The sequence below is a fragment of the Hemiscyllium ocellatum genome, chromosome 43 (assembly GCF_020745735.1).
Source record: "Hemiscyllium ocellatum isolate sHemOce1 chromosome 43, sHemOce1.pat.X.cur, whole genome shotgun sequence".
Classification (NCBI taxonomy): domain Eukaryota; kingdom Metazoa; phylum Chordata; class Chondrichthyes; order Orectolobiformes; family Hemiscylliidae; genus Hemiscyllium; species Hemiscyllium ocellatum.
In genome coordinates this window covers 35,907,821-35,925,505 of record NC_083443.1, presented here as the reverse complement: position 1 = coordinate 35,925,505, position 17,685 = coordinate 35,907,821, and the positions used below count along the sequence as shown (strand labels likewise).

Here is a 17,685-nt window from a genome sequence, read left to right as displayed (position 1 = left end):
GATACTTGTAGGACCAGGATAGAATGTAAGAGGGAAGCTTTATGCACTCTAGATAAAGCAGAAAAGGAAATTTGCCTAAGTTTAGAATATAAGAGTTTAAACATTTTGAATGTTTGATGTAGAGATCAAGAATTGAAGGACGATCAGAAACTATGAAGGGATACTGGAGACATTTTCCTGAGAGAAGCATGGAGACTCTGCCATCCATGTCATTTAAGCTGGGACTGGAGGGTGGGAGGAGAACAGTCTTGATCAGGAAAATTTATTTACTTCAGCTTAAATATATCCCCTTGCAAATGCTAGCTATCCCACAGTCCATACTTACCAAATCTATAATGAATTTTCCTGCTCACACAAACTCTAATTGGTGTGGTAAAAATTACCGTACTCGAACCTGTAAGGTTCAAGTAAGCAAAGCTTTTATTTGAGCAAAAATGTAAAAGAGCAATATGAGAACCAATTCCATAAAATAGGCAGCTCACATTTATAGTGCTCAAGTTCTATCCCCCATTATGTAGTTCTGCAATTTCAAGACTAATTAGCCATCTCGCATTCGGTTTCTAGGGCATTCTACTCAACATGGTACAAATACATTCATTCCTGATGAAGGGTTTATGACCAAAACGTCTATTTTCCTGCTCCTCGATGCTGCCTTACCGGCTGTGCTTTTCCAGCTCCAAAGCATCTGCAGTGTTCACTTTCCCCATCGTGCAAACATACCACCGAATAATGCCACGCATAATGCTATCGTCCTTTGTTGTCCACTGTGCTAATCCACAGGTGTCCATACCATAGTCTATAGAACATTTGTATTTTCTCAGCCCCAAGGGGCTCATCTCATCCATCAGAGTTTTTAGATGCCTGTAGAGTTGAGAGAGGATTTTTATTGATCAGTATTTTGTCATAAAGACTAACTAAACTGCTAAAATTTATTAACTGGAATACATTCAAATTGTTGAGCACACTAATTTTAAAATTTGTGAACTGAAACATCACATCATTCACCAGGAACATGAAGACTGATATTCACGTTGTCCCTCCTAGATTGTAGGTTATGAAAGTCAAAGGTTCAAGAGGTACTGCAAAAGCAACCTAGATGAATTGTTGTGCGGACTACAACAGCTTTGTGCCACTGGTAAATGGAGTCAGTGATTAAATCAGAAGATGGGCTACTTTGCTCAGAATTATACCAAACTTCAAGGTGTTATGGTTGCACCAATCCAAGCAAGTGGAAAATATTTCGTCAGATTACTGAAAATTTCTTACATTCAAGATCTTGAAAACACAGATTTATCTTTTTTAAATATAAAATAATGCCCATACTCTGAAAGTTGTTGGTCTTGCTTGTCATCTTGGGTTAAGCAGCAAACTCATGGCAGTGGCAATGTGATTTGCCCACGATGCGCCACTACTTTGTTTGTTTGTTTGTTTGTTACATTGAATCTGACCAAAGGCAGAAATATCCCACAACATCTGTTTGAAACACTGGGATGATACTCCTGTTAATTCATGGATATTTCCAAGGGCCATTTCTTGGTACTGGGTACTTATTACTCAGTAATACAATTTTTTTATAATATTATGAGAATACAATCTTCCTTTTGCATACTACTTTAAAACATAAGTCATTATCTTATGAATTTTTAATCATTTGCAGGATGTAGGCACTGCTAGCTGGACTAGTATTTACTCCCCTTCATTAGTTGTCATAGAGTCAGAGAGATGTACAGCATGGAAACAGACCCTTTGGTCTAACCACTCCATGCCGACCAGATATCCCAACCCAATCTAGTCCCACCTGTCAGCACCCGGTCCATAAACCTCCAAACCCTTCCTATACGTATACCCATCCAAATGTTGCAATTGTACCAGCCTCCACCACAAAACTTGAAAGGGTTCAGAAAAGGTTTACAAGGATATTGCCAGGATTGGAGGATAGGCTGAACAGGCTAGGGCTGTTATCCCTGGAGCATCGGAGTTGCCCTTGAGGCTAGCGACCTACCTTGGAATGCTGTAGACTGTTTGGTGTCAGTAAACCCACAATACTCGGGGAAGGAGTTCCAGGATTTTTACCCAGTGACAGTGAATGACCAATGCTGCCTTGAGTACTGTAGTGACAAGTGATGAATATTCCATCACTCTTTCAATTCACGATTTGTAGGTGGTGGGCAAGCACTGGAAAGTCAGGAGGGGAGTTCCTCACTGTAGAATTCCCAGCCTCTGAGTTACTCTGTATCCAAAGTACGTATTTTGAAAAATATGTTAAGTCGAGTACATTGAAACTTACTGGGATTATTTGATATGCACTAGCACATGTTAGCAACTAGAAATAAGAGCTGTAAGTTTTTTTAAAATTCATTCAAAAGTTGAAGCTTAAACTTTGTTTGTGTTGATGCTATCTGCTGAGTGAAACATTGATAAATAATTTTGTCCTGCTGACTGAAAGGACTTTGTACTGCCTTCACAGAGTGGTTCAGGGAGTTATTTTCCACTCTGCATAAGTGCTGCTGCTGTGCCCTCATACAAACCTGCAGGCATCAACAGCCATAAGTGACTTTTTTCAAAAATCCTTCTCCAGATTTAATTTTGGAATTAGCTCGCCTTAAACTAGAAGGTTAAACTTTAATGACTTTTAAAAAATTGAATATATTCTGTTAGTACGTATTCCATCACTGTAAAGTCTTGTCATAAAACCGTTAATTAATTTCTGCTGAATAATGAAGTGTATACTTAGGGCTATAATTGGGTCTAGCAATTTTACTGTTTATCATTACACACTCAACCTCCCTCAGTTTCCTGTTCCTAGGGCATAATGCAACAGTGCTGTGGCATCTTGATGAAGTGACCCTGGTAGAGTGCAATATCTAGGTATTTGGCCATTAAGTCATCACAATCTTTTCTAGATATTTTCCAGTCAACCAGCTCAGATATTATTACAACCTCTGGAGCAGGTGGCAGTTGAACCCGGGTATCCTTGCTCAGACAGGCACCACCATTGTTTCAAGAGTCCCTCACAATCTTTTCGATTGAGTTCATTTGATTCTTGGGTAGTTTGTGATGGGAAGAGATATAGCACTACCCTTTTATAACCTGTTTCCTCTATTTGAAAAATGTGTTGACTTTAATACCTCAAATACAATATGAACCTTTCTTGTTCCCTTTTGAGTTGGAAACTTTACGTTCAGAGCATCCAATCTTATAATATGGTCTCATTGCTATCAAGTGGTCTTCTGCTTTCTGTTTCTGAATAATATTACTATTGTGTGGGGTTTTGAGTACAAGTCAGTTGCTGACTAAGACACTTTGCAGGAAGGTTGAATTACTAATTGATCTTTCATGAACTCCTAAATGAAGGTATTATTTTCTCACATGGATGCTTAATTAGAGTAGGAACTCGAAGTTTTGAGTGGTACTAAAAGCAGCATTTGTTAACTTAGTGAGAGTTCTGGTATCTGCACAAACTTACATTTTTGCTGTTTTAAGGAAAGTATTGAAAGAAGCATTGTCCATCTTAAGAGCTTTGCTTGTATCTTTTTTCCAACTGTTCAACTCAATTCTGAAATGAGATGTGTGTATATTGAGCTTATATTAGAAAAATGCCATACAGATTAATACCAATGCCTTGTAAATGTTCTGCTCAAGATTGGATTCAAGTCTTGCAGCGGGACTTAAGCTGAAGTCATAGTTTCAATAATGCTAATCTTTGAATGGAGCATATAATAGAGGCCCAGACTTTCTATGTGATTGAAAGCTGTAGATTTTGGTGCTATTTGTAAGAAGGGCAATTCTTTCTGTAACTAAGCCTTCTGAAATTTGATCAAATTGTCTGTTGCACTTGTCTAAGTCACTGGGTTTGTAAATAAATAATTGTGATACCCCGTGCCAATTCAGGCTAAGAACTGCAACTCCTTTCATGACTTTTTTTGTTCTTTCCATGACTTTGATGTATGTTGTGGCTAATTGTGGGCTACTGTTTGTACAGTAAAATTACTCCAGTAAACTGTACTGTAGGACTGGAATAAGAACTTAAGCCTCCAAATAATTGTGGTGGATGGCTCGGCAAAGAAGAAATTTAAAATTATAATTTTTAAATAAAGTGCAGTTGCTGTTAAGAAGGATAAATTGGATTTTGTCAGTCTGCTAAAAAAAAATTTCTTTTTCTACAGAAGTGAAACACCGAGATCCATTCAGAGAAGGAATTGAGAAAATTAGTTTTTCTAAGAAGAATGCAAATGAAAATGAAAAGAAATCTAAGGCACCTAGTCCAATGTTGACTGACTTTAAAACTGATGGATTGTCATCAGACAGTTGGGATGAGCTAATGAAGAGCTCAGACTCCCCCTCTGAAATACTTCAGAGGACAGAGTTCCAGCCGTGGGTTGGTGGACTTGGCCGTATGTCCTGTGTGAAAAATGAAGCCTCTGTCTGCAAGCAGGACCGTCAGGGAGGCACTTCCTTAAACCCCAACAAACCTTTGGAAATCAAAAGTAACCAAAGGACTTTGGGGAGGATGGAACATCCCAGCTTTAAAGATGAGGAGGTGGAGAATGATTCCCAGCCCCTCAGATCAAACTGCAGGACATATTGTCGTTCGAATAAAGGTAAACCAGGAGTTGCTGGCATGACAAACTTTGATAAAGTAATTGATGGCACTGGGAAATCTGCACAGGCTGATCTGACTTTGGGCAAGGAAAGCCTAAAACCGGACACCAAAATTTCATTAGGGACAACAGGAAAGACGTCTACAGCTCGGACTGCAAAAGACACTATCACCTTGCCGTCATCTTATCTGTCACCTTGCAATGTTACACTTCAGGACACCACAGATCGTAGTATGGATGAGTTCACCACTGGTCCAGCTGACCTGGGAGAAGCTGGCCGGTTGCGGAAAAAGACGGAAGCTGCAGCTAATAAGACCACAGTCCGATTCCGGCCAACCCATTCCAAATCCAAAAAGGATGCGAAGCTGGAGTTCTTTGGGTTTGACGAACAGGAGGGAGAGGAAGATTCTCTCCAATCCACTGGAGGTGCTGCCAACTATAAAATCAAGTACTTTGGTTTTGACGATCTAAGTGAGAGTTCTGACGAGGATGAGGGCACTGACTCGGAAGGCAGATGCAAGAAAAAAGTATCAACAAGAATGGGTGAAATGGTGGAACTGTTATCAGGTTCTGAGTCAACAGGCGACTCTCAGAGTAGCCAGCCGCAGTCTCAGGACAGCACTAATACAGGTGGGTCACCATTGAAACTAAAACTAATTGTTTTGCTCGAAAATTTAAAATCATCTTTGCATTTTTTTTAATCATCCACTTCCATTGCCTATAAAGTTGTTGGATTTAGTCTGGGTGAGCCTTTTTGCAAATAGAAGTACAGATGCAAGAGGCCCTCAATCTTGTTCTATTATTTAATTAGATCATAGCTGATTTACATCTTCGACTTGGTGAAATTGGCATTCGTAGATATTTAGTATTAAACTAATAATTTCTAGAAGCATGCATATATTTGCTACAGGCTTGAAACTCTGATCGTATGTGTGTGCCAGTCTGGAGTTCTTCATAAGTCATTATACAGCATATTGAAACACTGGTGTTAAGTTCCAATGTTAATGTTTCGCAATGTCTTATCAGATCGTGGAGAGGAGTGCAATGTTCTGGTGAACCTGTTGAGAGTTCAGACAATTAAGCCAGAACATGCAGGAGTAGAAGTAGGCATTTTAGACCATTGTGCCTATTCTGGCATCGTTGAGGGCATGCCTGATCTGAAAATCTTCAATTCCCCTTTTCCTGCTTTTTCTTGTAAGCCTTTATTCTCTTACTGATTAAAAACCTGTCTGTCTCTGTCTCTAATAGAATAAATCATCCTCATCTGTCTTAAATGGATGATCCCTCATTCTGAGACGATGTCCTTTGGTCCTGGAGTCAGTCACAAGGGGAATCAACCTTTCCACATTTACTCTGTCAAGCCCCCTGACCTTTTATGCTTCAATAACATTGTCTCCAACTTTTCTGATATCCAATGAGTACAGGCTCTATCTACCCAACTGTTCTTCAAAAGCACATGCCCAAGATTCACTTAATGAATATGCTCTGGACTGCCTCCAATTTCAATGTAGCTTTCCTTAAGTTAAAGCTGTTGACATTTTTGTGTGATCCAACTAGTGCCTTGCATAGTTTTACCAAGACTTCCTATTTTTATGTTCTACTCTCTTTGATATAAAAATAACTATTTCATTTGTCTTCCCTATTACCTGGATACAAAGTTTTTTTTTGTGATTTATGCATGAGGGCTCCCAAAATCCCCTGTGCTGCAACTGTCCACAATCTGTAATTAAATAATAATCAGCCCCTCTCTACTTCCTGTCAAAGTGCATAACCTCATTCTCCCACATTATGTTCCATCTTCCAGTTTCTTATCCAGTCACCCAATTTATTTATAGCTTTTTGCAAACTTTTCCATCCTCATGAGCCTTCCCATCTATTTTTGTCATGCGTAAACTTGGCAAAAGTAAATTTACTTCCCTCCTCCAAATTATTGATGTAGTAAATTGTAAATAATTGTGACACTGTTCCCTGCATTGCTGATTATAGGCTGCCATCCTGAACATGCGCCATACTTTCATGATTCTGACTTGTGTTTGTTAACTAATGCTGTTTCCATTCTAATACACTGCCTCTAACACTATGGACTCTTAAGTAGCTTTACATCCAGTGGATAGACACAAGAAATAGGAACAGGACTGGGCCATTCAATCCTTCAAGTTTGCTGTGTCATTCAATATGATCGTGGCTGATCATCCAACTCAGTACCCTATTATTTTCTCCCTGTGCACTTTTTGCCGTTAGCTGCCTGAACTTTATCTAGCTCCTTTAGGAAAACCTTGTGTTTTGGCCTCATCTGCTTTCTGTGGCAGAGAATTCCACAGGCACGCTACTCTCTTGGTGAAGACCTTTCTACTTTTCTCAGTCCTAAATGGCTTGCCCCATATCCTTAAACTGGATGTAGGTTTGCTCACTGAGCTGGAAGGTTCATTTTCAGATGTTTTGTCACCATACTGGCAACATCTTCAGTGAGCCTCTGGGTGAAGCACTGGTGGTATAGCCTGATCTCTTTGAGTTTCCTTGGGTTGGTGATGTCATTTCCTGTGATGATGACATTTCCTGTTCTTTGCCTCGGTGGTGATAAATGGGATCCAAGTCAATGTATTTGTTGGTAGAATTCAAGTTGGAATGTCATTCTTCTCGGAATTCTCGTGCATGTCTCTGTTTGGCTTGTCCTAGGATGGATGTGCTGGCCCAATCAAAATGGTGTCCTTCCTCATCTGTATGTAAGGATGCTAGTAGTGACTAGTTGATCATGTATCCTGGTGGCTAGTTTTCTGCCTGTTTGCAAGAAATGTAACAAACACTACAATTGTAAAGCTCATGACATTTTACAAAATACCTTGCCTGTCTCATCCTGTTAGAATGTTGTACGTTTCTGAGATTCTCTTTCTCCTCCTCATTCTAACCCCCTCCAGCCTCTGCTACATTACTCCCAATCCCATCCTGTTTAATTTTACTCTCTAACCTCTTTTATGTGGGACCTTATCCACAGCCTTTTGAAAGTCCAACAAAGCACATCCATTAACTTATTCTGTATCAACTCAACGAGTTGCATCCTTGGAATAATTTTAGTAGATTTGTCAAGCATAATTTCCCTGGGACAACACATCTATCCTGGGACAGGCTACGCAAAGACATGCCAGAGAATTCCTAGAGGCCTGGCACTCCGACCACCGCCATTAATAAACACACAGATCTAGATATCATCTATTAACCCCTCAGAAAATGAACAGGAAATGACATCACCACAAACCCCAGAAGCCCCATCCAGGACAAATATATAAATGGAAAGCAGGAGTCAACAGTTTCGCTTCACTTGGAGGTCACCATTGATGATGTTGCCTGGCTAGGTAACATCAACGTCTGGATATCCAACCTATTCAGTGAGCAAACCTACACCCCATTGAACATAATGCTGAGCCAAACTAGTCTCACCTGTCTGCTCCAGGCCCATATCACTCCAAACCTTTCCTTATTCAAGTATCTATCCAAATGTCTCTTTTAAATGTTGTAATTGTACCCGCATCCACCACTTCCTCAGGAAGTTCATTCCGCAAGCAAACTATCGCCTTCTGTGTAAAAACATTTGCCTTGTATGTCTTTATTTTTAAATCTCTCTCCTCTCACCTTGTGAATGTGCCCCAGTTTCAAAATCCCCATCTTAGGGAAAAGACCACTACCGTTAACTCTATCTAGGACTCTCATTATTTTATAAATTTCTATCAGCTTGCCTGTCAACCTTTAAACTCCAGTGAGGAAAGTCCCTGCCTTTCCAGCCTTTTTTATAACTCAAACCTTCCATATGCAGCAACATCCTTGTAAAACTCTGTTAGGTTTTTTTCCTGAGGTTTCGCATACGGCATACAATTTGCACACACCATCTTCTACAAATAGTTAAAAGTTTATTAAAGCTTGTACAAGTTCAGTGACTCCCTTTTGACCCCCTTCGCAGGCGTGCGAGGTTGAGTCAAAGTGAGACCCCAAACAAAGAAAACGCATGCCCTTTATACAGGTCAATTGGCTATGGGGTAAAAACAATGACTGCAGATGCTGGAAACCAGATTCTGGATTAGTGGTGCTGGAAGAGCACAGCAGTTCAGGCAGCATCTCAGGAGCAGCGAAATCGGCTTTTCGGGCAAAATCCCTTCAGGAATAAAGGCAGTGAGCCTGAAGCGTGGAGAGATAAGCTGGGGGGGGGGGGGGGGGGGGGCGGTGATGGTGGAGAAAGTAGCATAGAGTACAATAGGTGAGTGGGGGAGGGGATGAGGGTGATAGGTCAGGGAGGAGAGGGTGGAGTGGATAGCTGGAAAAGGAGATTTTCCGAACCACCCTCCGTTGGAACACCGCTGGTAACAGGCTTCCAGTCCAAAAAGCAACCCCCTCTCCTTACTCTGTCTCCTGCCATTAAGCCAATTGCACATCTGATTGGCAAACTCTCCCTGAATCCCATGTGACCTAACTTTACTAATTAGTCTACCAAGTGGAACCCTGTCAAAGGTCTTACTAAAATCCAAATAAACAATGTTTACTGTTCTGCCATTGTCAATTTCTTTGATTTTTTTTTAAAAGCAAGTTACCAATCAAGTTTGTGAGACATTAAACTGTGCTGACTATCCCTAATCAATTTTTGCCCCTCAAAATGTCCATAACTCCTATCTTTTATAATCACCTCCAACAATTTACCTACAACTGACGTCAGGCTCACAGGTCTATAGTTTCCCAGCTTCTCCTTAGAACCTTAGAATCAAAGGTACAACATTAGGTCAAAACAAGGACTGCAGATGCTGGAAACCAGAGTCAAGCTTAGAGTGGTGCTGGAAAACCACGGCAGGTCAGGCAGCATCCGAGTAGCAGGAAAATTGACGTTTCATCAGGAATAGAGGCTGTAACTACTCCAACTTTTGAAAGTTCTTGTCTCATATCATTTAAATTGTTTGCCAGTGTTTTTAGTATTTGTGTACTCAGCTTCTGTTAGGTGTAAAGTGGATCTGTAATTAGTACGTGAAGTTTTGACACCGTAGAATCCAAGAGACCATAAGACATAGGAGTGGAAGTAAGGCCATTCGACCCATCGAGTCCACTCCGCCACTCAATCGTGGCTGATGGGCATTTCAACTCCACTTACCCACATTCTCCCCGTAGCCCTTAATTCCTCGTGACATCAAGAATCTATCAATCTCTGCCTTGAAGACATTTAGAGTCCCGGCCTCCACTGCACTCTGCGGCAATGAATTCCACAGGCCCACCACTCTCTGGCTGAAGAAATGTCTCCGCATTTCTGTTCTGAATTGACCCCCTCTAATTTTAAGGGTGTGTCCACGGGTCCTAGTCTCCTCCCCCAACGGAAAAAAATTCCTAGCGTCCACCCTTTCCAAGCCATGTATTATCTTGTAAGTTTCTTACAAGAAACTTTATCTTCTAAACTCCAATGAATACAATCCCAGGATCCTCAGCTTGGGGATTAGACCAACCATTCCAGTGATCCATGTGAATCTCCGCTGGACACGTTCCAGTGCCAGTATGTCCTTCCTGAGGTGTGGGGACCAAAACTGGACACAGTACTCCAAATGGGGCCTCACCAGAGCTTTATAAAGTCTTTTGAGAACCAGAGACACACTTAACCAGAGAAGCTCCTAACCTTTAGGGTAACGCAATTTCCTCTCTCCCCAAAACTCTCTGGGATATATTAGATCAGGCCCCGTAGATTTATCCATCTTTATATTCTCTCAGGCCTCCCAAACGTCCTCTTCTGTAATGTGAACTGTTTTTAAAACAGTTGGTTTCCTCTGCGTTCTCTAGACTTCCCCTATTTCTTTGTCCATAGTAAAAACTGATGTGAAATATTCATTATGTATCTCTCCTATTTCCTGGGATTCAACGCAAAGACGATGACCTTGATCTTTAAGAGGCCCTACCCCCCCCTCTCTAGTTACCTTCTTGCTCTTCATGTATCTGTAGAATCTCTGGCAGATAAGATTAAGGATAATCCAATGTTATCTCATATCAATCTTTTTATCATCCTGAATTCTCTCTCAAGGATGCCTCTACACTCTTTATATTGAAGAGATTCAGTTGAACTAAGTTGTCTGTATGTAAAACAAGATTGTCTTTTTTTTATTTTTTAATGAGAACCTCAATATTTATCTTCATCCATTGTTCCTTAATCTTACCAGCCCTTACCCTTCACTCCAGCAGAAACATAATGCCTCTGAACTCTCATCATCACGCTCCTGAATGTCTCCCACTTGTCAGCCATCCTAACTAACCTGCAAACTAACTACTCCAACTTTTGAAAGTTCTTGTCTCATATCATTAAAATTGTTTGCCAGTGTTTTTGGTATTTGTGAACTCTGCTTTTGCTAGGTGTAAAGTGGATGTGTAACTTGTACGTGAAGTTTTGACACAGTAGAATCTATTATTAACCAGAGAAGCTTCTAACCTTTAGAAGACTGCTATAAAACGAACTTGGGGACATTTGGCATTCTGATGTGATCCACAAGGAAGAATGGTTTCTTATACAGGGCTCTGAAGTCTTCAAAACAAACATTTTATGCTTTGATAGAGACCTAATTTTACGTAAAGTAACATTCCTTTCTAAAACAGGTGGGGGTGACAGTGAGTTAAAGGCATGTTATCAAGTGAAATTTACTTAAGTTGAAGTACAATTAAGTTGATTAGTTGATAGCTGCTTGTGAAAAGGGACATTGCACTGCACTTTAAAATTTAATGTGAAATGTGGTAATAATGGTCTTGATCTTTTTAGAAAATTCTGCTGAACAATTGTTAAACTTTCATCACAATGTTTTTCCTTTGCAATTGAGAAACAAAAATCTTTGTGTCTTGCAACTCTTTGGTTAAGTTTAGATGTGAAATAAACCATTTTGAAACTTACCTTTTGATCTTCCTCAAGGCTGTTGACCTGGCTCAGATTTCTCTCTTGTAGTACGTGAATTTGGAATAATTTTATCTCCCTTTTAAAATGTCGTTGTTTTTGGATTGCTACAGTTGGAAGGTTACCAATGCCAATGACCTTTGCTGGACATGTATCTTCAATTGTTTCTTGATGCAGTGGAATTGGATCCAAGCTGGAAACTGAGTTTTCCTACATAGAAAACAATAATCAAGACAAGAAGTAGGCCATTTAGGTCATTGAGGCGAAAGTGAGGACTGCAGATGCTGGAGATTAGAATCAAATGTGTAGGGCTGGAAAAGCACAGCAGGTCAAGCGGCATCCGAGGAGCAGGAAAATCGATGTTTCGGCAAATTGCCCGAAACGTCCATTCTCCTGCTCCTCAGATGCTGCCTGACCTACTGTGCTTTTTCAGCACCACACTCGACATTCAGGTTATTGAGCCTGCTCCACCTCTCAATAAGATCATGTCTGATTTGGTTGTAACCTCAAATCTATATTCCCACCTACTGCTACCTCTAACTTAAAACTATAGAGGCCCTGCTCCTTCCACCTTTTTTAGCTACAATTCCAAAGACCCTCAGAAGAACAATTTGCCTAATCTGTGTTTGAAATGGCTGACCCTTAATTTTTAAACAACAACCTTTCGTTTCAGATTCTTCCATAGAAGAAAATTTTTCTATCCAATGCATCTATCCAATCAAAATCCTCTTTGTCTGTTCAATCAAGTCATCTTTTATCCTTCTAAACTCCAGCAGATACAAGCCGAGCCTATCTAACTTTTTCTAACCCTTCATTCCAAGTATTAGTCTAGTAAATGTTCTCTGAGCTGCCTTTAAAATATTTACCTCCTTCTTTAAATACTCTGCACAATATCACCACTGTCCTGTACAACTGAAGCATAATCTCCTTACTTTTGGGTTCGGTTCCCCTTGCAATAAATGATCACGTTCTATAGCTTTCCTAATTATTCTGTACTTGCATGCTAATCTTGTGTGATTCATGCGCAAGGCCACCCAAATTCATCTACATCTCAAAGCGCTCGCCATTTAAATAATATACCTTTTTATTGTTCCTGCCAAATGGGCAACTTCCCATTTTTCAATGTTATTGACTTGTTAACAGTTCTCTTTTAACTCCATATCCCAACTGTATCCTCTTTTATCATCTTTATATCAAACTGTCTGGGCATGTTATGACACGTTTCTAGGCTGGTATGACTTGAACCTGGTCCTTTAGACTCGAGTAGGGGACTACCACGACCAGAAGACATCTTTGTCCCTCTTTAATTGATTAATGTGTATATACACAGACAATTAATTTAACAGCACACCTGTTAAACTAAGCTGTTGATTATTAATGCCGTAACCTGTTTCTTAAATTCACTTATGTTTAAGCCCATTTCAACTGAACAGCTTTCTCCTTTTCCAAAAGTGATTCCAATGAACCAAATATCTAAACTGCTTCTTCTATACTATCCCTGAACCCATTTACCTCCCTGATCTGCCTTAGCCTAAGTACTGAAGCTCATGGTACACCTCATATTTCTGAGTAGACTACCTGGTGATCCTGCGTTTCAACCTACTTCTTAACTCCTGAAACTGATCCTACAAGTTCTCCAAACTCTCCCTCCACATGTCATTGGTTCTGTTATGAACCACATCCACTGGTTATTCATCTAATGCTGTAGAAAGTTTAATTATTTTAAATTGCGACTTGCAAATACAAGGGGATTCTGGCTGAAAATAGTAACAGGAACTTGATGACTGTTGTGGTTCTGCTCGCCGAGCTGGAAGTTTTTGCTGCAAACGTTTCGTTCCCTGGCTAGGGAACATCATCAGTGCTGTTGGAGCCTCGTGTGAAGCGCTGCTTTGATGTTTCTTCCGGTATTTATATTGGTTTGTTCTTGCCGCTTCCGGGTGTCAGTTTCAGCTGTAGTGGTTTGTATATGGTGTCCAGGTCAATGTGTCTGTTGATGGAGTTTGGGGATGAATGCCATGCTTCTTGGAATTCTCTGGCTGTTCTCTGTCTGGCTTGTCCTATGATAGTGGTGTTTTCCCACTATCATTTGACTGAATTTGACTGGGAAAACACCACTATCATAGGACAAGCCAGACAGAACAGCCAGAGAATTCCTAGAAGCATGGCATTCATCCCCAAACTCCATCAACAGACACATTGACCTGGACACCATATACAAACCACTACAGCTGAAACTGACACCCGGAAACGGCAAGAACATCCATCAACAGACACATCGACCTGGACCCCACATACAAATCACTGCAGCTGAAACTGACACCCGGAAGCGGCAAGAACAAACCAATATAAATACCGGAAGAAACATCAAAGCAGCGCTTCACACGAGGCTCCAACAGCACTGATGATGTTCCCTAGCCAGGGAACGAAACGTTTGCAGCAAAAACTTCCAGCTCGGCGAGCAGAACCACAACAACGGATACCCGAGCTACAAATCTTCAATCAGATTTTAAACTTGATGACTGATATTAAGTTCAATTAGTGAACATATTGGGGTGGACTCCAGAAGGATGACTCTTTGTGTGCTCTTAAAGATCAAGACAAGTAATTTACATGTAGCCTGCAGAAACTATCCAGTCTTGTTTGAGAGGCTGCTTGTGATTGCCTGATTAGAGTGACTTTGTTGGAATGTATAGCAGTACAGTGAACTGATGAAAATGTCCATGGGCAAGTTGGACTGAAGTATCTGTTTCTGTGCTGTACATCTCTCTGACTCTAGCTCAGAGCAACTTGACCTGATCTGATATGTTGTGGTTAGATGTGGTAGTGTGGAGTGGAACCCGTTTTGAACCCTTGAATAAAACTGTGTCAAGACCTACTGCAGGTACTGCCTGCACCTCTGCCCTTGAATCCCATCCCTCCTATTACAACAAGGACGCGCGCCCCCTCCCCCCCCCAGTCCTCACTTTGCACCCCATCAACCTCCGGATACGTTGCATCATCCTCCACTATTTCCAAACAGACCCCACCACCAGCGTTATATTTCCCTTCCCACCCCTAACTGTGTTTTGGAGAGACCATTCCTTCCAAGACTCCCTTATCAGGTCCACGCACCCACCAACTCACCCTCCCCTCCCAGCACCTTCCCCTGCCATCAGAAATGCAAAACCTGCACCCACACTTCCCACTCACCTCTGTCCAAGGCCACAAACGATCCTTCCACACCTGACAAAAATTTACCTATACTTCCACACGTTCTCTACTGCATCTGTTGCACCCGATGTGGTCTCCTGTACATTGGGGAGACAGGACACCAACTTGCGGATCATTTCAGAGAACATCACTGGGGCACCGGCACCAACCAACCCTACTGCCTGTGGCTGAACACTTTAACTTCCCCTCCCACTCCACCAAGGACATGCAGGTGCAGGACTGCTCCACTGCCAAACCCTAACCACCTGACACCTGGAGGAAGAATGTCTCATCTTTTCAATTTTGATCCCGTGTAGTTGGAGGGTTCCACGTGGATTTCAACAGTTTCCCCATTTCCCGTCTTTCCCCCACCTGTCTATCTTCCTTCCCACCGATCTGCTCCCCTCTCCTCTCAGACCTATCTTCTATCCCACCTTCATCTACTTACCGCATTCCTAGTTACCTTCTTTCCCCACCCCTCCTCACATTTATCTCTCAGCCCCCTTGGCCCTGATGAAGGGCTTATCCTTGAAATATCGATTCTCCTTGGATGTTGCCTGACCGGCTTTGCTTTTCCAGCACCACGCTCTTTGATCTCCAGTATCTGCAGTCTTCACTTTCTCCTACCTGCAGGTATTGTTAAGTTAGATGAAAAAGTTAGATTTAATACTAGGTATATTTCAGCTTTTTAAGCGGATGAGCTAAGTTCAATGTTTCTTCTGACACTGATTACATCTCTGGAATCAAGAATTGTCTTCTGGCGAAGTGAAGTTCCGACACAAGCATGAGTACCAATAATTCCGTCAGATCTAAAAATTGGTGCTCAGGATATCCATTAATGTTACAGTAGAGCAGTTAGCAATTTGGTCATATTTGGATAATTAGCCAAAACCCAGAATCTCAGGCGAATGTTCTGAGGGCATATGGTCAAATTTGAATTCAATAAAAAATCTGGAACAAAAAGCTTGCCCATGGAATCACTTTTGATTGCCTTTAAAAACCCGTCAGGCTCACTAATGTTCTTGAGGAAGGAAATTCATTCTTACTATATATGACAAAACCATAGTAATGCAATTAACTCTCAACTACCTTCTGAGCTATTGGTATTCATTGATAACTTGGCCAGACACCCCCACATTTTATGAACTTAAAGTCAAGGAGAAGTTGTTAGTGAATAGATTCAAACAGTTCTTATTGGCCTAAGTTTTGAGAGCTATATTCTGGAGTTAAAGTTATGCTTTTGAATGTGTCATGTGTGTTCAGCAGAAGTTGGGCATTTGCAACACCCAAAGCTTTGTCAGCCATTAATAAAATTGTGCTGATCTGATCATAGCCTCAACTCAATTTTCCTGTCTAGTCCTCTCCATTGCTCGCTGGGGAAGACAATTCCACAGATTAATGGCCCTCAGGAAATCATTTTTCTTCATCTGTCTTAAATGTGTTCCCCACTTCCACTCTCTCTTTCATCAAGATACCCACATCCCTCCACAACTGTTATGCAGTCTCCCTCAATTTAAAGAATATGTTGCTTTTCTATTACTCAGAACCAAATGGACAAATTGCTGTTTTCCTCCAGTTACCAGAATTTTGCCCATTCTTTTCATCTTTGCAGACAAACTTCTTACACCCATTTCACAACTTGGTCTCCCACTTACCTTAGTTGCTAGTGCAGATAATGCAGTTACAGATGTACAGCATGGAAACAGATCCTTCGGTCCAACCCATCCATCCCAACCCAATCTAGTCCCACCTGCCAGCACCTGGCCCATATCCCTCCAAACCCTTCCTATTCATATACCCATCCAAATGCCACTTAAAAGTTACAATTGTACCAGCCTCCACCACATCCTCTGGCAGCTCATTCCATACACGTATTACCCTCTGCGTGAAAAAGTTGCTCCTTAGGTCTCTTTTATATCTTTCTCCTCTCACCCTAAACCTATACCCTCTAGTTCTGGACTCTCTGACCCCAGGGAAAAGACTTAGTTTATTTATCCTATCCATGCCCCTCATAATTTTGTAAACCTCTATAAGGTCACCCCTCAGCCTCCGACGCTCCAGGCAAAACAGCCCCAGCCTGTTCAGCCTCTCCCTATAGCTCAAATCCTCCAACCCTGGCAACATTCCTATAAATCTTTTCTGAACCCTTTCAAGTTTCACAACATCTTTCTGATAGGAAGGAGACCAGAATTGCATGCAATATTCCAACAGTGGCCTAACCCATGTCCTGTACAGCTACAATATGACCTCCCAACTCCTGCACTTCGTACTCTGACCAATAAAGAAAAGCGTACCAAATGCCGCCTTCACTATCCTATCTACCTGTGACTCCACTTTCAAGGAGCTATGAACCTGCACTCCAAGGTCTCTTTGTTCAGCAACACTCCCTAGGACCTTACCAGAAAGTGTATAAGTCCTGCTAAGATTTGCTTTCCCAAAATGCAGCACCTCACATTTATCTGAATTAAACTCCATCTGCCACTTCTCAGCACATTGGCCCATTTGGTCCAGTTCCTGTTGTAATCTGAGGTAACCCTCTTCCCTGTCCACTATATCTCTAATTGTGGTGTCATCTGCAATCTTACTAACTGTACCTCTTATGCTTGCATCCAAATCATTTATGTAAGTGACAAAAAGTAGAGGACCCAGCACCGATCCTTGTGGCGCTCCGCTGGTCACAGGCCATCCCTTTATTCAAGTAATTTAGATTGTAGATAATTGTGTCCCCTCACTGGCACATCATTGGTTACAGCTGCCCAACTTGTAAAAATCTATTTATCTGTAAGCCAACTAATCCTCTAACTATGATAACTATCACTGCAGCATGAGCTCTTATTTTGAATTGTAGCCCTAGAAATTATGCTTTATTAAATGCCTTTTGGTGTTCTAGGTACACTATATGTACAGAATTCTATTATCCATGTAACTTGAGTTCCTCAAGAACTCTTTTGAGAATGGGAAATTTATGTTAGATTTAATGTACACAGGACTCCACATGTGGAT

The 17,685-nt window shown here is 41.2% G+C and overlaps 1 protein-coding gene across 1 annotated transcript in view; it reads left to right on the top strand.

The window, feature by feature from the left end:
* LOC132835108 (wings apart-like protein homolog) overlaps positions 1-17,685 on the top strand; it is a 208,926-nt gene that overhangs the window by 73,992 nt on the left and 117,249 nt on the right. The window contains exon 3 of the mRNA XM_060854428.1: positions 4,167-5,231. Coding sequence (XP_060710411.1) covers positions 4,167-5,231 — 1,065 coding nt within the window. The remainder of the gene's footprint in view (positions 1-4,166; positions 5,232-17,685) is intronic.